Genomic DNA, 24,515 nt, shown 5'->3' with positions numbered 1-24,515 from the left:
ACCAAAAACCCCAACAGACAAAGCCTCATTACCACTTCTAGAATGGTTCCTTGTCAACTCACAGCAACAGTGTAAAAATGACCTTCAAGCTAAGGCTTTAGTGTTAATGAGAGGTAGAGTTAAAGTTTGTTTAAAAAGCAAAAACAGCTTAGTAGTCATGATGAATATTCAGAGCCAGATAGAAAAGTAAATACTTAGCACTGAGCTGAAAGATAATGAGGATGGGGCAGCAGGGAATAAAACCAAAAAAAATCCACATTTCTAACAAACAGACCTGCCTCCCACAAACCTTCACAAAACAGATTTGTCATCCTGCACAATAATCTAAACCAAGTCCTTTAGCTTTCTACACAGATTTTATTGCTGTTTTTAGAAGTGTTAATAAAAATGTGTTAAAAGCACATATGCCTTACCCTAAATTCATAAATCATTTTCATATATTCATTCAGACAAACCAATAGCTTTTTCCATCTTGTGTACTACAGGCTGCAAAAAAATAGAAAACTTCACACCTTTCAGTGACATTTTCCTTAATAGCTTCTGACATATAGCTCAACCTCCCCCTTCTTACTGTACTTCCTCAAATAGACATGAAGACCTTGAGATCTAGCAAGCAGCACTCAGCTTTTACTGCTGCTATGTTCAAAGATCTTTGAGGTCTGTTTGTGACTGAGTATATCAAAATTTATCTGTGGGAAGCTGAGTCTATTATCTTGAAGAGGAGTTCTATGTTATTTAATGATATTCCAATTAAGTAAACTGTATCCTTATATCATAAAGAAAAAGTTAACAGAAGGAACTCTTGTTGTCTTGTAAATTCTGTGAGTTTTAGAGGAGACAATCCTGTTGTAAATTCCATCTTATATCTTATTTAAGAAAATCTGAGAAGAGATAACAGCAGCAACAATAACTAATCTCCTTAGCATCATCCTCGAACATAATGCAGGAGTTCTAGGTTGAGAAATCCGTGCCCTTTCCTAGCTCTGCATTTGCCTGCTCTGTGGCTGAGTAGAAACCCATTAGCTCCATGCCCTGTCCTTTCTTCTCTCTATTCTGCATGGACTATGAACTCCTAGGGTCAGAAACTTGCCTCCAAGCATGAGCACAGACCTCAGCTCAGAATGTTGTCTTCTGGCGCTACAATAACACAAATAATAATAATTAACAATATTGGGTGTTATTTAAAATGCTAATGTAAAGAACCATAAAAAAAAACCCCAAACCTTACACTTGTGGGGAAGCACAGAGGTAAAGAATGAATCAAAAATGCTATTTTCAACACAGAAGAATTAGAAGACTTTTCATAGGAAGTTCAATGCTAGCAATCAAAGAATTGAAATTAAATTACAAATCAGTGAGGCTGTACTCCCAGAAGCAGGCTACATGATTTCTCTGTCATTAACTTTTCAGACACTTAAAGCCAAAAAACCACTGCTAAATCAGTAGGTTTATCACATAAAAAAAAAGCCAGAATCACAAGATCAAATAACCTGTATTCAAAATATCAAATTTAACAACCAACCAGTTCACTCAAAGCTGAGATCACAATGGATTGCTCTGCCTTCCCCTCATTGGTAAGCTGCTAATGGCTTCCATTTCTGTGAGTGACGTAGAACACAGCTGTCAGCCTTATTTTAGTGATCTGACACATGCAGCACCAATGCCATCACCAGATCCTCTCCTCAAAGTCCTGGATGCCAGCACTGCCTGCTTCTGTATCTCTACCTGTAGCGTTTGCCCAAGCAGAAATACCTGGAGGCTTGTGGAGGTTTGTCCCAGAAACAGAAAGTGGTGCCAGGCTGGGAAGAAGAAAGAGTTGTTCCAGCTGCAGCAGAACCAGCAGTCTGGCCCTTCCCAGACTCCTGTCTTGAGACTTGATGTTCTCACATTTAATCAGGGCTCACCCTTTTGTCCTCATCTCCTTGAGTACATGAGATGGCTTTTATCTATTCAGCTACAGCAGTGCATGAGATGGCTTTTATCTACTCAGCTACAGCAGTGAAATTTATAGAAAATGAACGCAGGTGATGCCCACAGTGCCCCAGGAAGTGAGGACATAGAACCAAAACCCAAACTAAACAAAACCAATCTGTACTTTCTAACAATATGTATCCCTTCAGAAACATCCAATATCTCAGCTGTCATTTCTGCTGTATGGGGAGGAAAAAGCCCACAAACGTATTAGCCAGTACTGCATTTTCACCAAAATTTGAAAGAACATGGGAAGTTTCAGAAAGACTCTTATATTTTGCTTTCACCTCAAAAACCCTGAAGCATGGCACAGCACCATAAGAACTGCTCTATTCAAGAGATACTCAAGTAGTATATACAACTTCATATTTAATTAGTTGTTAGATTTTTTTTAAAACTGTTTTGAATGTTATAAGCAGACTTGGCAATACATTAGTCTTTAAGGCTTCACAGCTTACACAGACTTCACATCTGGTCCACACATATCCAAGGACTCAAAGGAAGGACAGATGACACTGATGTCAAAAATCTAAATTTTGGCAGCTAAAGTAGATGTTATCAGTACAGCTAGCCCTAAAGTATTGTGCCAGTTTCCTCAGAGAAATCATTATCTGTGTTAGACTTTGAATAAATGATATGAAGAAATTAGAAAGCACAGCACTTAATGCTTCAAGAAGTTCTGAACAAAACTGTTCAGAGCCATTGTGCAAAGCCTCAGTGACTGCAAGCACAAGAACACAAAGCCTTTAAGTACCTGCCACTCTCAACACAGAGCTGAGTTAGCAGTGAGAGAACTAGAAAACACATCTTGAATGTTTTATCAAGGAAAAGAATACAGGGGAAAACAAACACTGAAAAGATTCGTCAAGCTCTAAAAGCACATATTGCAAGTAATTTACTTACAACTATTCATCTCTGCAGATTTGCTGATACACAAACTACAAAGACTAGAATACCTCACCTACAGAAATTAAAGTCATTTTAAGGAGTAAATACAAAAGCCTCAGGTTCTGGGAAAATTATTTCTAAATAGCAGAATATAGATCAGCAGTTCTGCACTTATTTATTTAGACCTGGTTTTGGACAAACTGTTACATTTCATTGAGTTCTGAGCAAGTTCATTGTAAAATGAAGACACCCATGCTGATCTGAAGCAGCAGCCTGACTGAAAGAGGCACTCAATAGTCTGAGACATGCTCTTGTCAAACTGTTCTTGGATAAACACAACACACAAGTTCCCCTGACATGACTGACTGAGACAGCCCAAGGAAAAAACCTGCTCCAAGAAGAGTTGCCATTGGCTTACTGCTTATGGCATTTAGAATGCTCTGTTTCAGTACTTAGAGTTCTTGTCCCAGATTTATCTTCCAACATGGTCTATTAATTTATTCAATTAATCAATGAGAACCACTAAGGTTATATTTTACATTACTTTTTCTTCTCTTTTGTGCAATTTTAATACCTATTTAGTACCTAGGAAATGCATAGAAGACAGGGACAGTGTCTGGGCAGAAACCTACTAATGTTTCAGTGAGAATTTTTTCACTCAAAAGCAGAGCAGCTAAGCTTATACAAAGTGTGTTTTGCATTCTCTGTTTCTAAGGAGCATAATGAAAGATGTGAAATACAGAAGGCTTAGGAATCTGAACTATCTACTCCAACTAAATTAAAATTTAAGTAGTCTGTCATTTTGTACCATTTTATTTGAAAGAGCATGTAAACAAAAAGTTTTACCAGATGAAACTACAAGAGTGATGATATTTATAAATAAATGAGTAAAATAAAGAAGGGTAGTCAAAAGCTGAAGGACAGAAGATGCTACTACATTCTTTTCTCAGGACAGTCTCTCAGATCTCTTTAAATAACAGTGAAAGAAATTGTGTGTGTGACTCACCACTTCATCTTTGTCCTCAGGAGTTAGCTGAGCAGAACTTCTTTCTTCTTCCTGCTTGACTGATCTCTCATATAAATCACTGACAATGAATGAGGGGTAGTATCTGTCCTTTAGAGTCTCATAAACATCTGCCTGAATTCTGTAGAATACTTCAATGCCTTTATTTCCCACAAGACTTTGCTGTATTTCCTTATAAAGGGATTTTTCCACAGGTATTTCTCTGCTTTCCACAAAAAAATTCTGGTAAATTTCACTCACCAGTTGAGGTATTTCAGCCTAGGAAGCAAGGAAGAGGGAGGGAGAAAAGAATAATTAAAAGATACTGAAAATATCAAGATGACTCAGGAACCAGGTGCACAATTTGAAGGATAATCAAGCTAATTTCCTATCCAAATGCATGAGAAGACATCTGTAAACCTCTTACTGAGCCCAAGCATGCTGCCTGCCTGCGTACCTCTGCTGAGCAATCCATTTTACAAGTTAAGTATGGATGTTTGGTAAGTGAAGGAACAGCTGTGCCCTACAATTGCCAGAGCTTCCACACCCACTCTTTTAAACGCATGTTCCAAAAGCTGGCATTAAAAGGAAGAAAAGTGCTAGAGCAACAGTGTGGTCACCATTTTAAATTCAGATGGGAAAGCTCAGCTGGATCAGCTCTCCTGTCTTCTGCTGAATAGAATCAATTCACTTTACACATCATTATAATTCATTTGCAGAGGAAAAGAGAAAAAAATGCAAGAGGAAAAAAAGCACAATTGAAGAGACATTTACCAGTACAGGAGGCTGGGTATTTTTACTGAGCACAGTAAAGTGCACAGGATTGAACTTTGCATTAATGAACAGGAAAGAGAGAAAGTAATGCAGCAGAGCCCATTATCAGCTCCCTAAATTACCATCTCCCTAAACTGGACAGAATTAAAAAGGGTTTATCCACTCCCTCAGAATGGCACAGTGTTCTTACCTGCCTCATCTGACAACACCACAGCCACGTGGCTGCAGGACACTACCTCTGTGTAAGCTGCCCTGTAGGGGCAGATACATCCACGTCCATATGCACATGCACATTGTTTGGAACAGGAGGACAAAAAATCACAACTGATGAGCAGTAATAAAATGATTTATAGTACCTTTTCCAATCATGAGCAGTTTGCAAGTCAACACTGATTTACAGAACTCTTCTCTCTGACAAACCATTTTTATCAACACTGTCTAGCTTGAGTTGGTTGGTAGTCATTTTTTCAGTCTGTATTAATAGCTCATGACTCATACTCTACAATTTATCTCTCTCTTTACAGGATGCTTTATGTTTTCCAAATGATTGGAGTAAGAGCAATAAAATTACAGTGAACAAAAAGTTAACTAATAATCAATAATCAAATCAGTATTTCATGCTAGAGTGAATCCTGAAGGTTTAATTGCTTCCCCAGAAATCCACCACACTGGTGACAAACAGCAAATTTGTATTCTACAAATTCTTCCTCTGCACCATTGCTTGTTGCAACTTTAAGTGATATTCCCTATCCTTGTTTCAGGGTTCTAACTCCTACTTTATTTTAGCCAAAATTACGATATAGCATTGTTTCTTCTCTCTATCAGTAGTGTGGCATTCCTGCTACAGATTAGGGAGAGATCTTTTAAAGCAACATTTCTCTTCCAAAGAGATTTTAAGAATGTATATACACACAATTTCATTATTTTGGATGGAAAGGGCTGTTTGTAATTGGCAAGATAAGACACTGATGTACAGAGTATCCAAGTGGAACGTTCTTCTAGATTTCATGTGAATTAATACAAATAAGCTTGCATGTTTTACTGCATGTTTTTTCTCTGGTGGAGGGGGCTACTCCTTTTGCATATCAAGTATTCCTTTTAACAGATGTTGTTACACCAACCAGCAATAAATTATCACAACAGCCCACAATTTTTAATTGCAATATTAACCTCAAATATTGATATAAAGCAGCTAAAAACACCCCAAACTGCTTAGAACCCATCCTATTGTATTGATACTTCAAAAATATGAAGACATTTCCGATCATCAAGACCACAACAAACAGTGCCATCAATGTACAAAGCCATATAGGCTTGCAACTTCTTCCACCTTGTTAGCACTCTTGAGATTCTCCACAGACTCCCAGAAGCCAATCAAAGCCATCTTGTCCATCCTCTCCATGTAGATCCGGAAGTGCTCTCGGTACGAAGGGTTGGCCAAAATCTCTTCAAACTGAAGAATCTGAAGAAGGGAAAACTAAGAATAAACACTGGAAAAGTGCCTAATTCTAACTCCTTTCCTTATAGGGAAAATCTTTTCATCATGCATCCCACAAAGATGTCCTAGATTCAACTACACAGACCTCCTACGGTAATAGTTTTGCTTCATTAAAAAAAAGAGAGTTTTAAGTACTTGGAAGATAAATCTTTGCTTCTATCAGATAGTAAATACCTCCACATCTTTCTAATCAGGAGACATTTCAAAGGACTAAGATGGCATTTCAAGTCACTCATGAAATGCTATTGTCAAAAATTTAACTTCCAATGTTCCTGCAAAGCAGAGGAGCCTGAAAGCTAAATAATCTGTTCTTGTTTCAAATACCAGCAGTTTCCATACCACAGCCCACAGACCTTTGAGATGTATCTCAATTATTCCCAGAGACACAGAGAAAGATGTAATACCTTGTCTGCCAGGGCACTTGGTGCCCAGTTCCCACTGTTATTGAAAAGCATCTATCAGAAACACAGTCAGGAACGAGCATGTTCTGTGATACAGTGCTCAGGACTTTTCCTGAATGAGGAGGGTTTGCATCAGGCAGCAAAGGAAATGAAACACGGGCTTCCTGTACCCATGCAGATGCTGCAGCCATTGAGAAGTTACATTAAAAAGCCATTATCACTTCCTTATCCTCTACTATTTTTGTGAATCCAGGCCTTTTCTTTGAGACAAACACCTGAAAACAAAATGCTTCTCTGCTAAAATGAACAAAACTTCCCATACTGAACAAAATGAATAACCTTGTCTTTCTCTGAAAAGGACCAAGTTTTTCCTATTTTCCAAAAATAGGATCATTTTTTGATGTTTCCTCATCAAAACCAAGCAACCTTTCCTCTCCAACCCTTCAGTATTGCAGTTGAACCAGTTTTCATATCACTTATTTAGTGCCATTTCTTTTATCACCAGGAGCCCAAACACACTACCCAGAGTAGTCTGAATTTCTTTGTTTCTCACAGGCACCAACCAACTCGCATTATTTCCTTTGAAAAGAAAGAAGGTCCTCAGGCACTAATGAGTCTTCCTATGACTTTGCATTTTATAGCAGAGTTTATTTGGTATGGAGAAAGATGTGAACTCTGAGACTGAGGCATTAATAATTTCTCTAATATGGGTTTTCTTATACCTAACAATAATGATACAATTCTAGTCAGCATCAGGATGCCTCCCTCTCTGGGAAGATTGCTCATTTTCCCAAATCTAGCACCTGTGAACTCTGCAACCAAGTTATAGGCAGGAAAAACAGTTCCCTTGTCTCAAGCTACACATGAGGAAACCACATACACAAGTATTGGCATAAAATCCCTTTAAAAACCAAGCTAAATGTGGTTTTTTAACAACTGCAGTCCTCTATGTTTTGTCTGAAACAGCTCCCCCAAATTTTAGGCAGTGTTTAAGCAAATTATATTTGTCTCATATGAAATGCTCATTTACATGTTTAAATTTCCCCTGTGAAAGTCATGTGCCATTCTTCTCTTTATCATCCCAGTATCTTCTGGACATGACTTTATTCTTAGCTTTAAAACTATTCAGATATATGAATATCTGCCCTTAAAAGCTCACTCTATAAACCTCACTGAAAAGCAGAGAGTACCTTGTTCAAGCTCAGCTTAATACAGAAATGGTGATCAGGCTGTCAAATGGAACAACACAGACATGGCAATTTAAAGGCCAGTCTGTGATTTAGCCTCATTACTGTGCATCATCATATTTTCTATTCAATCATTCTACCAGGGACAATGATTTAAAATACAAGTGTAAGAGGGTCTTCCAGCCCCTCAAACAGATGTTTTCCCCATCTCAGGCTCTGTGAATAGCAGAGTTAATAAACCACAACATGGGGCATGTGCTGTCACTTCTTGAGGGAGAGGTCACCCTGGTCTCCATGCTTCCATGACCCAAGCTATGCCACTCTGGCTGCCAGCAAGGAGGGTAACCAGCAAACAAACAACCCCCCCTCAGAAGTAACTGGGGCTAAGTGCTGCTGCAGGGAGCAAGGCAAGTGCAAACACCTCTCCCACCTAACAAAGGACCCATTGCACCAGTGCCCCACGGTAACCAAAGCAGCAGTGCCTAGCAACAGGGTTACACAAATCTCCTAATAGATAGCCTTGCAAGCTAAAACAAATAAATTAATGGCAGAAAAGCTTACTCCCTTGCAGAAATGAGACCTCTCAAATGTCTTCTTGATTTTTCTTTAAGTCGGGAGTATTCTGGAATCATTAAATATTACCAGTCCTGTACTAAAAGCGTTATGTTACAGCTGCAACACCAACAATGGCAGACACAAGAGGGTTTCCAGTTTTGAGGTGAAAAATCATAAATGCATATCTGCTGGTTTTGACTGGGGTAAAGTTAACACTCTTAAGAGACTGGCACGGGCTATGTTTTAGATTTGTGCTAAACACAAGGCTGAAAACACAGAGATGCTTTTTTGATGCTAAGCAGAGCTTCCACAGAGCCAAGGCCTTTTCTGCTTTTGGTACTGGCACACTGCAGAGCAGACTGGGGCTGTGTGGGGCACTGGGAGCAGACACAGCCAGGACAGGTGACCCCAATTGCTCAGTATGTACAGGGGGGATGTCTGGAGTGATGGCTTTGTCCTCCCGAGTCACTGTTACATGTGATGGGGCCCTGCTCTCCTGGGGATGGCTGAACACCTGCCTGCCCATGGGAAGCAGTGAATTCATTCCTTGTTTGGCTTTGTTTGTGTGTGTGGTTTTTGCTTTCCCTGTTAAACTGTCTTTATCTCAGCCCATGAGTTTTCTGGGTTTTACCCTTCTGATTCTCTCCCCAATCCTGCTGGTGGAGCAGTGAGCGAGTGGCTGCATGGGGCTTGGCTGCTCCAGGGGGAGAAACCACAACAGTCCTTTTTGGCACCCAGCTGTTCTGTGGATCTTACTTCCTTTCATGATTTAAAGAAGTTCTGCAGTAATTTGTAATCCTCATCAAAAGATCATTTTATGATTCAGTATCACCATGGATTAGAGCACAAAACTCCAAGCTGTGCTGGCACATAGGCAGGCATTAGGGCATTTGTACACACTCAAATCTAATATCCAGTTAGCAGATATAATCTCAGAATTATCAGCCTCCACAGCAACCCTTCAAATCCTGTTAACTCAAAAGCAGCTTCTGGGTTTGGAAAAACCAGAAGTTTTAGTGTTGCCACATCAATTCCCTGCTTCAACAGGAATGTAACTTATATATCACAGCTGGTCACAGACTCTGCCTAAGACTAGGAAAGGGTTTGGTTTTCTATTTCTTTTTTCTCAAGTGGGATGCTTTAACCAGTATCCCTAGCATGTGCCCACAGAGGAGACTTGTCCCTGGCCCTACAGAGCAGAGACTTGTCTTGTTAAATCCCTAAAGACAGTCACAACCTCCCTCTGGACAGGAACATAGAACTACTAGGTAACTTAGGACTGCACAGGCACAGATTAGATGCATGGTACTGTATTTCTTTGCAACACACCAGATTCCCGTTCACTACAACCACATTGACCTACAATGAATAGCCCAAATAAAGCTGGTAACAGCACTGCAGATGGTTGGGATGAATAGCATTTGGATCACTAAAGGAAATTTTCTGCTGGGATACCTGCATACAGTCAGACTGCAGAACTGGTTGCTGCTTTGGATTTTTTCCTTTTTTTTTATTGGTAGAAGCCAGGAATAAGTGAAATGCAAAAACCATAAATATCTTTTTCCAAGCTGTATTTTAAAAACCCCTTAACTAATGTTTTTTCCACATACTGACCAAAATTAAAACCTATATTTATCTCATTATGCTTTAAAAAGAAGCAAGTCATCAAAGGCTCTCTGTCACAGCAATGTGAACTAAATGCAATGGTTATATAAGTATCAGAAAGGATATACTAACCACATAAGGTACCTGACTACTTTACTGCACATATACTAATGTAAAATCCCCTGCCTTGAGACTCACATGTTCATAAACACTTCTGTCATAAGAAAACCCATCACCAGGCAAACGGGTGACAACAATTGAGGCTTGGTTTCTTAACATTCGCCAAATTCTGTACCATGATGTATCCTGACATAATATCATCTTACTGAAGCTCAGAAATCACTGTGAAAATCTGCTAAGTCACCAGTTAAATCAACATCTATCCACAGATTCAGTGGAAGATGTTCTGCAGCAGTTTCATCTTAGTCCTCATCAGCTGGATTATGAAGACAAGCTCATTCCACCTCAAAATACACTCAGATGGTTTCCTTGCTATTTCACAGCTAGTTCAGGGTCAGATCCCCAGATCCTCTCCCAGAACCCATGATCCACAAAACTGCTCCACTAAGATGCTGTGACTCCATATGTCAAATCTCACAGACGAGGCGGGGTGGCTGTTATGCTCAGCACAACAGAGGGAAAAAACTCCATTCACTGGATAAACACAGACAAAAAATTCAACTAATTACTGCAGTACTGTGCAGGCATAGTTCCTAGGAAAAAGGACTAAAACAGCACTGACTATAAAGACATGCTTTATATATTACACTTAGTCAAAGTGCGTTTTCTCCAAAAACAAATCTAACACCATGGGCAGAGTTTAAATCAGGATCAGAGGTAATGACAGAACTCAGATTCAGAGAATGTGGTTTATTTGTCTGTTTGTTTGCTTATAAGCATTTGATTAGAATTCACATATGTAGGATTTCCCTAGAGAACCTGGATTCAGGAAAATTAGGTAAGTGAAACATGTACAAACTCAAATGAATAAAAATCACAAGACTACATAATCAAACAGAACACTGAGAGCTCCAAATAACCCATCTCCATATATAAGCCCATAATCAGAACATGCATAAAAGATTTTTTACCAGCAATGCCATTACTCCCCTACTACTGCACATTTTCTTGCAGTCAAGAAAAAGCTTTCTATAGGATGCCTAAGTGAAATTAAAATACAAGTTTAATTTACTAGTCAACTCTTTGTTCAACTAGCACCAAAAATTCCCCACAGTTAATAATGTATTCAAGATTCTACACTACACTTATATAAAATATTAATTCAAAACACCATCAGTAAATATCCATTTCTGACCTATTTCATGCAAGTTGAAGAAAGCAAGGCAAACATGCAGTTTCTTCTGCAAAGCTAGTTCTGCAATTCAGATGCTACCTTAACAGAAATGTTAACACAACCCTACTCTAATATCTAAGGGCCACAAGCTGCAAGCTACTAATGTATTTTACCTACTAAATCCCAAACAATGCCTTTCCCTTTTGCTTAGAAAAGAGCCTGAGTGTTCAGTCAATACTGTCCAAATAGGAGGGGCCAACATCCAAAATAACACCAGCTGCCCTGAAATAAGTACCCAGACTGCAGCTACCACAGTGCTAGGAGAGGATAAGAAGGAGCAACAGTGAAGAAAGACTGATTCCTCAGCTAAGCATTTTTTTGTGCTCAAAAGGGGGCAGCATGGCCTCCACCTCTCAAACTGCCTCCCACAGCTTCTTTCCTGGCAATGGAGAATCAGGAACAAGAGAAGGGGGAAGCAGTTTTCCTATTTTCTATACTGACATGACATTAGAGGAGTTCTAGGGCTTCATCACAGAAACACCAAAAGCTTAGAAGCAAAACTGCCTCAGATCCCACTGTTTACACCATCACCACAACAAATGCCTCTGCAAGATGTCATTATTTCTATTAATAGTACCATTAACACAATATTGAGCTGCTCATTGGTATATTTGCAGGATATAACCCCAGGCCAGCAACTCCCACTAAAAAACCCTATTGGTTCATGAAACATGCAATATCAACTTCAGGAATTCCTTTAATTTTAATTACAATATTATATTTTATTATATTCCTGACCAATCCCTGCCCCTATCAAGTGCATTTTCACTGCTGGACTCCAGTCTTGAACAATCTTATGTCCCACGCATCTATCCAGAAAAGTTGGTAACATCTCAGCAGGCATCAAAAGTGGCATCATAGGCTCATGCAGTGCTGCCACATGCTCCCAAGCTCCCAATTGCTGCATTCAACTTCAGGAAAGAGAATAGGACTGTCTTGGCACAATCTATGACACACCATCTGAAATAATGCTTTAAGGACAAGTGGGGAGTAAGGAATCATTATGTTTCAGACCTTACTCAAGAAAAAACAAAATACAAAAAGTAGGAACTATTTCTCCATTATTCTACTTCAGGCCATAATGAAAATAAAGATCCCTGCAGGAAAAGATAAGCTATTTCCTACCTACATGAAAAACATAAACTCTTTTCACATTTGAATACATCAGCTACTATGCTTTGCCCAAAGGGAACAGAGCAGATTAGAAAAGAAGTCACTAAAATTTTTAAAGATTTGCAAGGCTAAGTAGTTATTTTATTCTTGTAGATGCTGGCCAACACAATAGTTACTTCTAATTCCAGACTACAGTGGTATTGAAAACCAGCATTCAGTCACAGCAGCTTTGCCAAAGACTTTCTGCAACAACTGCTCAGAGTTTTGTCAATTGCCTTCCATAAGTGTTTACTTTTGAATAATTCAGTATCTTCAAAACCCACACATATTTCCTAAAGTAAGTATAACGAGGGCCAAAGACATATTGCACATATGTTGGCAGTCTTTTATTTGAAAGCAAGTTGCTACTTTGACAAAAGCTGCTAAGCTGCATGTCCTTATTAACTCCCTACAGGTGGTATGTCTGAAAAATCACACGTGCTTACAAGCCACTCAGCCCTCTGTGAAGTTTCACATTGCACAATATTCCAAGCTGAGCAATTAATGTGTCTTTTCAGGTACTTCAGTAACCTTTTCCCAAGGTAAATAAACCAAGCAGCAATTAAATTGTACTTGAACTCCTGCGGGAAGGGAGGGATTAAGGACAGTGAGGCAACACAATCCAGTGGTAACACACTTAGGAGGACCTTCAGACAATGCCATTTGTACCTTCTGACTTGGAGGGCCATCACCTTCATCAGAAATGCCATCTTCCTGCTGATCATAAGCTGGCCCTCCCAGGAGCCTTATTCTCTTCTCACATTGCTTCTTTGCCACTGTCAGCTGATTAATGTACCTCTTCACATTGCGAGCCCTTAGGAGGTCAGCTTTCATTGCTGCAGTTTCTTTTCCTTTTGAATCTAAGAATAAAGCAAATGAGAGGCAGTACTTTACAACAGGAAAACATCCTTGTACCATTGCTTCTGTGAAAAGCAAATCAGAGGCAGTATTTTACGACATGAAAATATTGTAGCACTGCTTCTGTCACCTGTCTGATCAAAGCATCTGTCATCCATGAATCAGCTATGCTCATCAGTACAGATAATGGCAAGTTTGCATTTGAAACAGAATGGTGATTTTGAAACTTTCTGCAATGATAACTCAAGAGTTTACACAACAAAGTTGAGGAAAAAAATTATTATTCAAATGCATAACAAAACCCAACCCCTCCAGCTCTTTTTATAGTTTGTTGGAGGACACAGCCCAAGACCTCTATACAGGATGTACATTTATCAGATGGCATTAAGGAAATTACCTACAGCCATGGCAAATGATAACACGTGGAGCTGATGGCCAATATACCTCACTGAACACAGCATTGACTGCCTGGAGTCATGAGGGACTGGGCTCTCTTCCCCCCAGCCCAGCATGACACATTCCCACACATCTTATTTGCAAACCCAAACCTCTTGTGCCTGATGTGAACAGCCTATCATACAATATCCCCTCCAGACAACTGACCAAAGTTCACTCAAAATAGTCAGATGACTAAGAAAAAAATCTTATAATGCCACACCAACACTGCACAGTACTGTTAGAAAGTAATGTGAAGATGACAGTCAGCTGAATAAGACTTTGTAATAGCCAGTGTAATGATAACATCCATGCTTTTTTGGGCTGGAGCTATTACTCAGTAGCAAAGTACTTGGCTTTTACTTGGCTCTGGATTATCCGGCTGCTCAGGGATAAACAGTAAGGATCTATTCTACTATGTTTTCAAACTATTAAATGCTAGCAAAGTCATGTAGATAAAAACAGCATTTGATTTTCACAAGTGTTGCTGTTAAGAAACAATTACATAGGTTTGTGACTGCAAACACAGCAAAAAGGAAATCTCTCAGAAATTATTCCAAATCCCTATTTTAAGCAAGTTTCCAATACATTATGGCAACTTCTCCTTTTACAACTGTTTTTATCCTTATATTTCCAACTTAAAGCCACATGTAAGCATTGGATGCAACTCTAAGTTGTCTTTTGCATACTGAAGGACAACTCAAGGTACACGGAGCTCCCTGAAGTTCTACACATAACTGAGTCCAGATATTCTCCCATTATCTTCACCCATATCTTTAATCTCACTTGATTTCCTTTATGTTTTTATGTTGATATGGATGGTTCCTGACACAAATTTTATTTGTAGTATTTATTTTATTAGTATTTTAATGGATGACTATCATTTGCATCTGAGCTGCCATATAATAGTGAACTAAAGAGATGATACACACTGAAGCAAATTATAAAATTACCAAAAAAAAAAAAAAAAAAGCCATCTGTTTTCCTGGCATGTTATCTCCGCAGGGAAGTCAACAGAGCATTTAATTTAGTGTTTCAGTTCCCTAGACAGAAGTACCAGTATTAATGAGAGAAAAGACCTTAAGGACAGAACAATGCTCTCCCCCAAATCAAAACATTTATAGCTATTACAAATACAGGTACAGAACATTAAAGTTTAAGATTTAACCTCAAGATTAGAGTTTAAGATTAAACCCCAACCTTATCCTTGCTGCACTTGACTCTAAGATGATTTTTTGCAAGTTATCAATTCTTTCAATAGTTTAAATGCTTTGGGCTCATAATGCATACTTGAACACCCACAAACAGTACAATGCAATGATCATTCAGTCTTCTTAAAACAAAAGTACCCTTCTTGATGGGAACAAGGCATTCTTGAAGGGTTTTCAAAGCATGCATGTCTACTTCACCTGAAATCTTATCATCCTGTGACCCCAGGTGAGATTAATGAGCCCACCATTTCCAGTGATTATTGCCTGTCTTAACAGAACCCCTTCAAAAGCATTTACCTCAGCTCTTCATACCCAAAAGGAGCCACTCCAGCCAAGCATCTCTCAGGGCAGTTCCCAAGCTAGAACAGCCAGGCTGTTTCTGCTCCATGGGTAAACAGGGCTGGGCACTGTGAAAGGGCCAGTGACGTCCTTCACACATAAACAAGAGGCTGCTGAAAAGCAGAGCAGCACACAATGGGGCTGATGTGCTACAGGGCAGGAAAGACAGCATGGAACTGGGGACTAACACTTCCCTCTTCCAAATTAGGAAAGATAAACTAGCAGAAATCAGGAGAAGCATTTTCAGCTCAACTGGAAAAGGTTAGGTGGATCACCGGTTTTAGCCAAAACTTAATGTGTTTTGAGATTTTAGAGATTTTCAGACCTAAACTGCTCTGCTTTTATCATATTAAGCACTATCAAAACAATATTTTAAGTTATAAAGACTTCTCTTTTGAGTACATTCTTTTCTGATTCCATAATCACCAAAATACTGAGACAGAATTAAGAGTGATTCTCCCCATTTCTGAGCATCAGGAAAGATGATGTTCAATTACATTCAGGTATCACTGCATAAACCAAATAAAACCAGAAAGGCACAAAAGGAAAGGCTTGCATGTATTCACACACCCTCCAGCAAGCTTCAATAAATAGAAAAGAAGTAGATTTCTACTACTAAGAGACTGTTTCACCACAATGCAAGAAGGAAAAAAGCATCCTTTGAGTAATATTTTTTTCAAGAGTAACAACTTTGCACTTTGGGTATTTCTCAAAAAAAATATTATTAAAAACAAACAAAAATCACTCCTTATCAGCAAGACAAGAAAGATGCCACTTTGGGATTTCCTTCCCACAAGCTGCATACACTACACCAACAGCAACTGAGCAGAGTCTCCATCTTCAAATGAGCAAAGTGTCTTCTACTAACTTCCTCCAAAATAATTCTCCTTATCTGAGGAAATTTTGACAGGACATGCACTGCCTTGGAGGAATTTCAATTCCCAGAAGGGTCCTGTGCACCTCTCCCAAAGACAACCCAAAGCAATTAGTAACAAAAGCTGAATTTCAAACGCTGCTTATCAATCCACAGTTGTAGATAACTCAATTTGCACCAAACAACATTAAAATATAAATAGTTGAAATGAGCTCAAACTTACCACGCAATCAAAGCTATGCTACCTGTGAAAATTGTTTTATTCTATGCATTTTTGCACATCTGCAGCAATTTCTGACAAAGCTTCCACACTGTCTTCTAAATCACTCCTAACTATCTTGACTTGAGCTAAGCTAGAAGCATATACCCAGAAGCATATGCCAATCCACCAAAATGATTTCTAAAAAGGGATTTCTCACACCTAATTTTCTTTCCTCTTCTTTTTTTTCCCCCTATGGTGGCTTTGCTACTTGAGGAAGTTTATATCTATTAAATAGATCAAATTGAAGTACATATTCACATCATCCATTTTTAAGTCAGAATACGGGGCCTTCCAAATTGTCATGCCACAAAATGTCACACAGCCTTTATTATCCTTAAGCACATTGGAGGATAAACAAAAGCAATGTAAATTTGCTTAAAGCAGAAATTTAATGGTATTTTAGAAATGCATGACCTCTTAGTAGTGCTAGCAGAAGGCAGAGATTTCTCATTTTACCTATAAAGTTATATATGGCAAAAGCATGAATAAAACTGAGAATACAAATTCTTGTTCCTTTATTGTTTCAGTAACTACAGATCCATGACACCTGGCAGCACATGCAACAGCACTGACCAGCCCTACCCATTACTGAAGGAGCAACACACATACTCCCCATCACATGCTTTTTTGCAAGATTTTTTCCAAGAGCCAGGTTAAGCACATACAGGGCCTCCTAAATGTCATGCTTAATATTTAAGTAGTGAAGATCAATTTAATATTTTTGTGTAAGCAGTCACTGGAACCGTATATATAACTTACAAGTCTTTATGGACCTCCTCATATCTTAGAAACTTTGAATTACAAGTTTTAAAAGCCTACAGAGGCCTGGAAAAGCATTTGTTCAATTCTTTGAGAGCAGGATGACCTTTAAGAATAGCACACACTGTTCTTCTAGTGCCCAAGGTCCAAGGAAAGGACCTTGGGCAGCTCTCCTCTGGTCTGACAAAAGACTGAGGAAAAGAAGTGTTAAATCCCAACCACTTCCACAGACAGCTCTGGGAAAAGGGGCTTGCAGGGAGACCATGGACAAGTCAGGCTCTGATCATTAGCAGTGTGTCACACAACACAGCATCCCACTCACAGCCACAGCTGAGAAAAATAAAAACTCCAGTGGCAGTAAGGCAGAGCTGAGCCTAGGAGTCAGCATGTGCCATACAGTAAAATAAAATCCACCACAGAGAGCCTCTGCAGGTCCTTGCACCCCCTTTGGTCACATCTATCTGAGCAGTCAGCCTCTTCCCTCCCTCTTCCACTGGACAGCACCTCCATTACCATCACCAGCAGACTCAAAGGATCTCAGGAACAGAAAGAAAAACGTCCCCTACAAAGCTGATTTGCAAATCACAAATAAAAGCAAATAAATGTACCACAGACTCTGCAGCCTTTACCCTCATGCACATGGATTCCCTGCACACTTACTGCCTGAGCATGACGTGCAGGCACAATGTCAGCTCTTTAGGCCTTGCCAGAAAACTGTGCAAAAATAATTGCGTGGGAATGTTTATTCCTGTGTGGAGGATGCAGGTCAGGGGGAGGAATCATAATAGAGTTTTGACATAATTAAGTTACATGGCATCTGTAATCTTCTGGAACCAGTACCCATTTTACTTCACTTTAAATTATCATCTTGACAAAACCCACACATCACAACCCACATAACTAAGCTAGCCCACAGTCCCAGGGTTTTTTTTAAAGTCCCTTTTCACAGCTGAACATTGAAGCCTCTTCAAGAACCCCAGCACCTGAGAGGCCTGCCCATAGCCAGGCCTGTTCCTGTGCCACTTGTCAGTTCTGCTTAGAAAAGCAAATATCTAGACACACAGTGGGAAGGCTCAGCAGGAGAGCTCTTCTGCTGCAAGGCAGCAGATCTCTCCACACAGAAATGGCTGCTTATTTGATCTGTCTCACAATCCCTGCCTGAAAACGAGCAGTTTTCTCAACAGGGATGCCCTGGGATCGATTACACTGCAGTGTCTGAAAAACAGCCCCATCCAGTCACATCCAAGGGTGGTTTTCCACTCATACTGTAAAGTCATGTGTAAGGTGGAGGGCATAGAAAATTAAAAGGCAAATCAAACAAATCCCTTTACAAAAAAATCCTTAAAAAAAAAAAAAAATCTGTTGAGTGACCTGCTCTGTGTTGCCCTAAGACAAGGTACGTGCATTTTTGGGGTTTGTTTTAAAAAGCAGCTAGTAAAAGAACCTTGCTAAAATTCTGGTAAGATCCTGTAATACAATATCAGTATGAGAAGAAACAAAAATGTGTCTGTTAAAATTAGAATCAGTGTATTTAAGCAGCTTCCTATTCACGTTACAGCAAATATCCAGTTCTTATAACAATTTACTTTTGTCGCTATTTCCCCATTGGTGTTTTCAATACCTTTTCTTTACAAATATTTAAGATTCTTGCTTCTAGAAACTTGCATATCATCTGTCATTCATGCTATAAATGCCTAGTCCAGGTATTTTTCCTCTTACAAAATGCTTTAATAGATCAAAATGCAGTAAACATTTTCAGATAAGCATTTAGAGTCCTTCAAAATCTTCAGTAGATAAGATAGATTTTGTAAAATAAATAAAAACAAACCAACAAACAACTGAAATAGTTAAAATTTAGCTTAAATTTTACTTGGTTCTGTACTTAGAATGAATCTGTATCAAAGGGTAAGATGAGGAGAGTTGTTTATAGTTAAAGGTGTAGAAGGATGTGACTCTTTTAACCATAGCACATGTGACTGTAGAGAGGGGTACCATCTGAAAATACCAACAGGAAGAAAAACCAAACAAATTAAACAAACAAAGAAAAACAAAAACAAAACTACCACCAAAACCAAGCTGCCTCCTACAGTCACTGCTTGAGTGATAATGACCATTTTGGAAGAAGATACACAGGAAGACACTGTTGGAAAAGTGAACATGTACACACCAGATTCTGTGCTTCTGTGCCAGTGTAAATGAGGGAAGTGCAGGGTGAGAATGCAAGGAAACAACTTCTATTTACAGTGGCCTGCACTGCTCCAAAATAAACTATCTACCCCTCTAGAAACAATAATGCTGTGTTATGTTTCTTATTCAACTTCAGCAACGGCCAAAAGCAATTCTCCCGGCCACAGAAATTCCACCATCCACCCACAGCTGGCATCACACTGGAAACCTCTGACATTACTTTGTGCCCCAACATTTTGACCTTTGACTCTGTCAGAGAGCCAAATGCAAAACTTACTGCTTAACATGCTTCTGTACATTTTTGTTTGCTCTCTTATGCTCACATACCAGAAGATTCAAGTGATAGAAATCTGAAAAGGAATAAATCCTACAACATGCCATTGTTTAACTATAGAGGGTTTAATAAAATCATGTGTAGAAGTATTTTTAAATACTCTCTGATTTTATTAGTGTCCTAACAGCTAAATATTTTGCCAATAGGTGGCACCAGCACTAGTTAAAAAGTGTAAAGAACCGTGTCCTTACTGAGCAACAAGCCTTCCTCTCCCACCTTACTGGGCACCAACATTAAATGCATACTTTGGCATCACCAAATAAAATAGTAAAAAGGTCAGGTAACTGTAGCCCCAAATGAGAAGTCATCAGTCTGATATCTGGTCCTCAGGCTATTCATCCTTTAATAATAGACACCTAATCTTTTTAGAAAAAGTAGGTATTTTTGGTCAGTTTTAGAGACTTAATTATGTCTCTTTAACCAATAGTAAAAGCCCACAGTCCTGCTCAGGAATACTGATTGCAGTTCATGTGGTTGTACAATGCTTCTTTTGCTAAAAGTATAAATAGTGGTTAAGCACTCACTACTGCCGAGTTTTGGCCACTCTGCTCCACTAACTGCTCCTCAGGTTTTTGTTTACACCTTCTTCCATTGAAAACACTGCCTCGGGGAGCTCCCATATTTCCAAATGATGGAGGCTGAGACCACTCTTGTGTGGAACCCCAGCTGAGTACTGCATCCAATTCTGGGGACCTCAGCACAGGGAAGACAGAGGAGGGCCATGAAGATGATCAGAGGGATGAAACACCTCTCCCAAGAAGAAAGGTTGAGAGAGCTGGGATTGTTCAGCCCAGAGATGAGAAGGCTTTGGGGACACCCAACTGCAGCCCCTCAGTACTTAAAAGCAGCCTGTAAGAAAGATGAGGCCAGACTTTGTAGCAGGGCCTGTTACAACAGGACAAAGGGGCAATGGTTTTACACCAAAAGTGGGGCAATTTGGACTATATAAAAGGAGTGTCTTTTACAATGAGGATGTCAAAACACTGGAACAGGCTGCCCAGAGAGGTGGTCCCATCCCTGGAAACATTCAAGGTCAGGTGGATGGGACTCCAGGCAGTCTAGTTGAAGATGTGCCTGCTCATTTCACAGGGGCTGGAGTAGATGATTTTTAAAGGCCCTTTCCAACCCAAACCACTCTATGATTCTACATCCATATATGTACTATGTACACTTGCTCTACTCTTACACCTTGAGAGCAGAATGCTGGCCAGCCAGAGCTCAGCTGCTCTAGTTGAACAGCCAGGCACTAAAGAACTAAAGAAGCAGTTACATTTTCAGGACCCAACTTTGCCACAGGAAAAAGGAAATAGCTCTCAGTAAGACTCTCTCTTGCCAGGTTGGGGTCAAAGCTAAGAGATGGCCTTGACACAAAAGCCAAGAGCACATTTAGCAGCAAAGGAGGAACTGTCGTATTCATCCAGCTGCCATGCTCACACATCACTGCAGGTGTGCACCACGTGCTGGGGGAGAAGGTTAAAAAGAGAAAGACAGAATGAGACTGTGCAGACACACTTTGATTTTGCATAAAGCTTACATTTAATTATTCACCATTAAATCCAGGGGTAGCATTGTGCAGTAGCATCCAGAAAAGGAAACATCAAAACAAGATGGCAGTAACATGGCAGTCTGTTCTACAAGATTTCAACAACCTTTATGTTAGCAGTGAGATGTGCTGGGGGTTTTTTGTTGGGTTTCTTTGTTTTAAGAAGGGTATCACAGTTTTTCCTTTTGTTTTTAAAATTCAGGAACATATTATATTAATTACCACATTAGGTAAAATGCCTCCACCTCCTTTAGGAAAAATAAGGCACAAAACAGTCTTCAGAACTAGATTTTACCCCTCTACAATTTTGATAGTCCTCTTAAGAATTTATTGTGCATACATAGAGCCTGAAAAATTTCGGTAGATGAAAACCTGAGTGGAATAACTGAAATTAAAAATCTGCCCTAAATTTCTGTGAACTATAAAAAATGTATAGGCATGCCTCTGTTGGGCACACTGTTTCATATGCATCAAGCAAAAGAAAATCACCTTTTCCAGACAATGTGCATGACCACTGGCTATTTAATAAACAAAAGGTATAGCCCCAGTAGCTAACAGAGCCAGCAGTGGTAATCAACCCTTAAATTATATATAACGTTATCATAGGAATAAACCAAAAATAAAAGTCCCTATCATAATAAAAAAAGTCAATGCACCACCTAGTGAAATTTGTTAGGGTTTTTTTTTTAGTACAGGTAGAAATCAAGAGCCCATAAAAATGCAGAATCAACTTTACCACATACCACCAACTCTGTATTTTTGTATCTGTTCTGCAGCAACAGACAGCTGTAGCTTCAAAAAAAATCTTCTATTCATGACTTAGAACAGTAGATATTTAAACAGATAAAGTCAAGGGAGATAGAGGAGAATTAATTAATAAATAATTCATTGTAGGAACATAAACTGTATCAAAATATTCCCCAAATCAATTATTGTCTCAAAAAGACCAATGGTAGCACAAATGGAAATACAGGCTTAGCAAGATTTGATTTTTCATAATGCTCTCTGAGTTAAATTCCCTATCCTCATTTTATTACTTTATGAAATAGACTTTCCATTCAATTATCCTTTATCTGAAAAATATTAATATATATTTCTGTAATGTACACTTGAATAAAAACCAATGTCTACTTTTCCTGTTATCTTGGTTTAATACAAGCAGGATAGCCTACTGGAATGAACATTTATCTCTATTTTAGAGAGTAAACAAAAAGTATAATTGGTATTGACAACCTTATACTTTCTAAAACTTGAGCATGGACCTCAAACTCTTCAGATTGCCAAAAATTTCCCCACCTCACAGCATGTTCATTTTCTGTTTCTGCATTTTTCACTACACTTGAATATACTTTTTAAAGTTTTCCTTTCTGATATAAAGAACTAGAAAAGGATTTTTTTTAACCTAGAGAGAGATTCAGATCACATGAGAACTTAAAATCTTTTCTATTTATTTACAAAGAAATTAATTTTACTATCTGTTGCCTTTTTATTATGCACTGATACAACTGAAGTATATGTCCCTAAGCAATGACTTAGTAATTTTGCCATTCAGATGATCTCCTGATGATATACCTCAGTTTTCACATATTTTGAGAGCCATAAAAAGTAGTATATGTAATAAATATAAGTATGACTACAATATGCACTGCTTTTTAAAAGGCAGCCATTGCCAAATCATTGCAGAAAATGATGAGGACTCTTTATTTATTTAACTCAAAAACATAATACATTAAAAAGTCAAAATAACTGACTGACAAATTATGCTGTATCATTCCTTCTTCTGTGTTTTGAAAAGAGGACAGATTGAGATTTTGAGGAACAGATTGTATGAACAAGAAAGTGGAAATATGATTCTCAGCATATGAATTTGTAATGTCAGAATTCCCAGTTGCAGCAAGTTCTGAAAATAAATGTATCATAGATATGACCTTTCTCATGATCCATCAGCTTAGATGAACATAGGATGGGAGGGATAATCATACCATGTGAGCTTCTGGAAGACTCAGACAAATGAAACAGAATCAAAACACTAAAGGCATAGCGTTCCTAAAATCTGTCTAAAAAACCCACACGCACTGATTGCATATGTATGGCAAGAGTTCAAACAGCTTTTCAAAATGAAAACAACAGATGTTGGAATCTTACCTTTCTGTCTCTTCACTTGGGGAATATTGCTGATTGTGGTTGCCTGAACTATTTCCACTACAATTTGATACCTAATTTTAAAAACAGTAGGGAGTAAGGGTGAAGAGAGGGAGGAAAAGAAAAAAACACTGTATTAATTTTTTACAATGTGTTCTTCATACAGCACACTTAAGAACTAATAAAAATCAAAATACTTCTACTTCCTCCTCACATAGAAAAAGAATAATCTCACAGTATACCTGAAACCTAAGGAGCAGTGTGCACAGGGAGCAGGGAAAACAGATTATCTTGAAAATGAGACATTCAACTAACAATAATGCTGCACTCTTCTCTCAACTGATGGCATTGCACAGACAGGTAATATTCACAACACTATATAAAGTCGCAGTATAAAGTCACACTCCAAACATTAAATATAAGTTTTCATAGGAAACCAGGATGGTAGTTCAGTTTAAAAGAAAAGAGCCATCCGTAAGGTTCTTCCAGCTAATCCACTCAAAACCAAGCATATATAAATTTGTAGAAGAAACAAATTACACTGAAATATGTAAAACCTCAAACTATTACACTCCAGGAATAATTAAACATGTTTATCACCTAAAACTACACTAAACAATAGCAGACAGTTAAGCAGCTAGCAAACTGAATTTTAAGTAAAAGTGATTTTGCAACTAACAAATACCATGCACTCAGCAAAGAAAATGACTGTCACTTAAGTCTCATAAATGTCAAAGTCCAGGTCATAACACTCAAATTCCTTTCAATGCACTTACTTTGGTAGCAATTGATTGGTAAGAAAGCAAGTATTCCAGTGAATTTGCTATCTATCAGGTTAACTCTTAGATGAAAGCTGAAGCCGCCTGGAAAGGCTGCTATTTCTGTGATGACTTATTCTCCATTTAAGAAAGAACATGTGATCCTCAAAATATTTCCCTTCTTTCATGTCAACTTTCTTCACCAACATTACTCAATTCCCCCCATTTCTCTTGCCTCCTGAAACTCTTTTAGGATTTTGATTGTCTCTGGCTCTTTGTATACACAGTTTTATAACACAGCATACACTCAACTACATTTCCAGATTTTTTTTGTGCAGCAGATTCTTCAGTTATGAAATTGAAACCTGAAAACCTGTTTGAAAACCTGTAATTTTTGTAACACTACTTCGTTCTGCCATTACTGT

General features: G+C 38.6%; 1 protein-coding gene across 1 annotated transcript in view; it reads right to left on the bottom strand.

Moving 5' to 3' along the window:
- SNX25 (sorting nexin 25) overlaps positions 1-24,515 on the bottom strand; it is an 88,026-nt gene that overhangs the window by 22,535 nt on the left and 40,976 nt on the right. Inside the window, exons 6-9 of the mRNA XM_005483850.4 lie at positions 23,336-23,406; positions 13,058-13,248; positions 5,967-6,098; positions 3,866-4,141 (exon numbers count right to left, since the gene is read on the bottom strand). Coding sequence (XP_005483907.3) covers positions 3,866-4,141; positions 5,967-6,098; positions 13,058-13,248; positions 23,336-23,406 — 670 coding nt within the window. The remainder of the gene's footprint in view (positions 1-3,865; positions 4,142-5,966; positions 6,099-13,057; positions 13,249-23,335; positions 23,407-24,515) is intronic.

This window comes from Zonotrichia albicollis, chromosome 5 (assembly GCF_047830755.1).
Source record: "Zonotrichia albicollis isolate bZonAlb1 chromosome 5, bZonAlb1.hap1, whole genome shotgun sequence".
Taxonomy (NCBI): domain Eukaryota; kingdom Metazoa; phylum Chordata; class Aves; order Passeriformes; family Passerellidae; genus Zonotrichia; species Zonotrichia albicollis.
The sequence above is the reverse complement of the archived record's forward strand: the minus strand, read 5'-3'. Positions and strand labels throughout refer to the sequence as shown.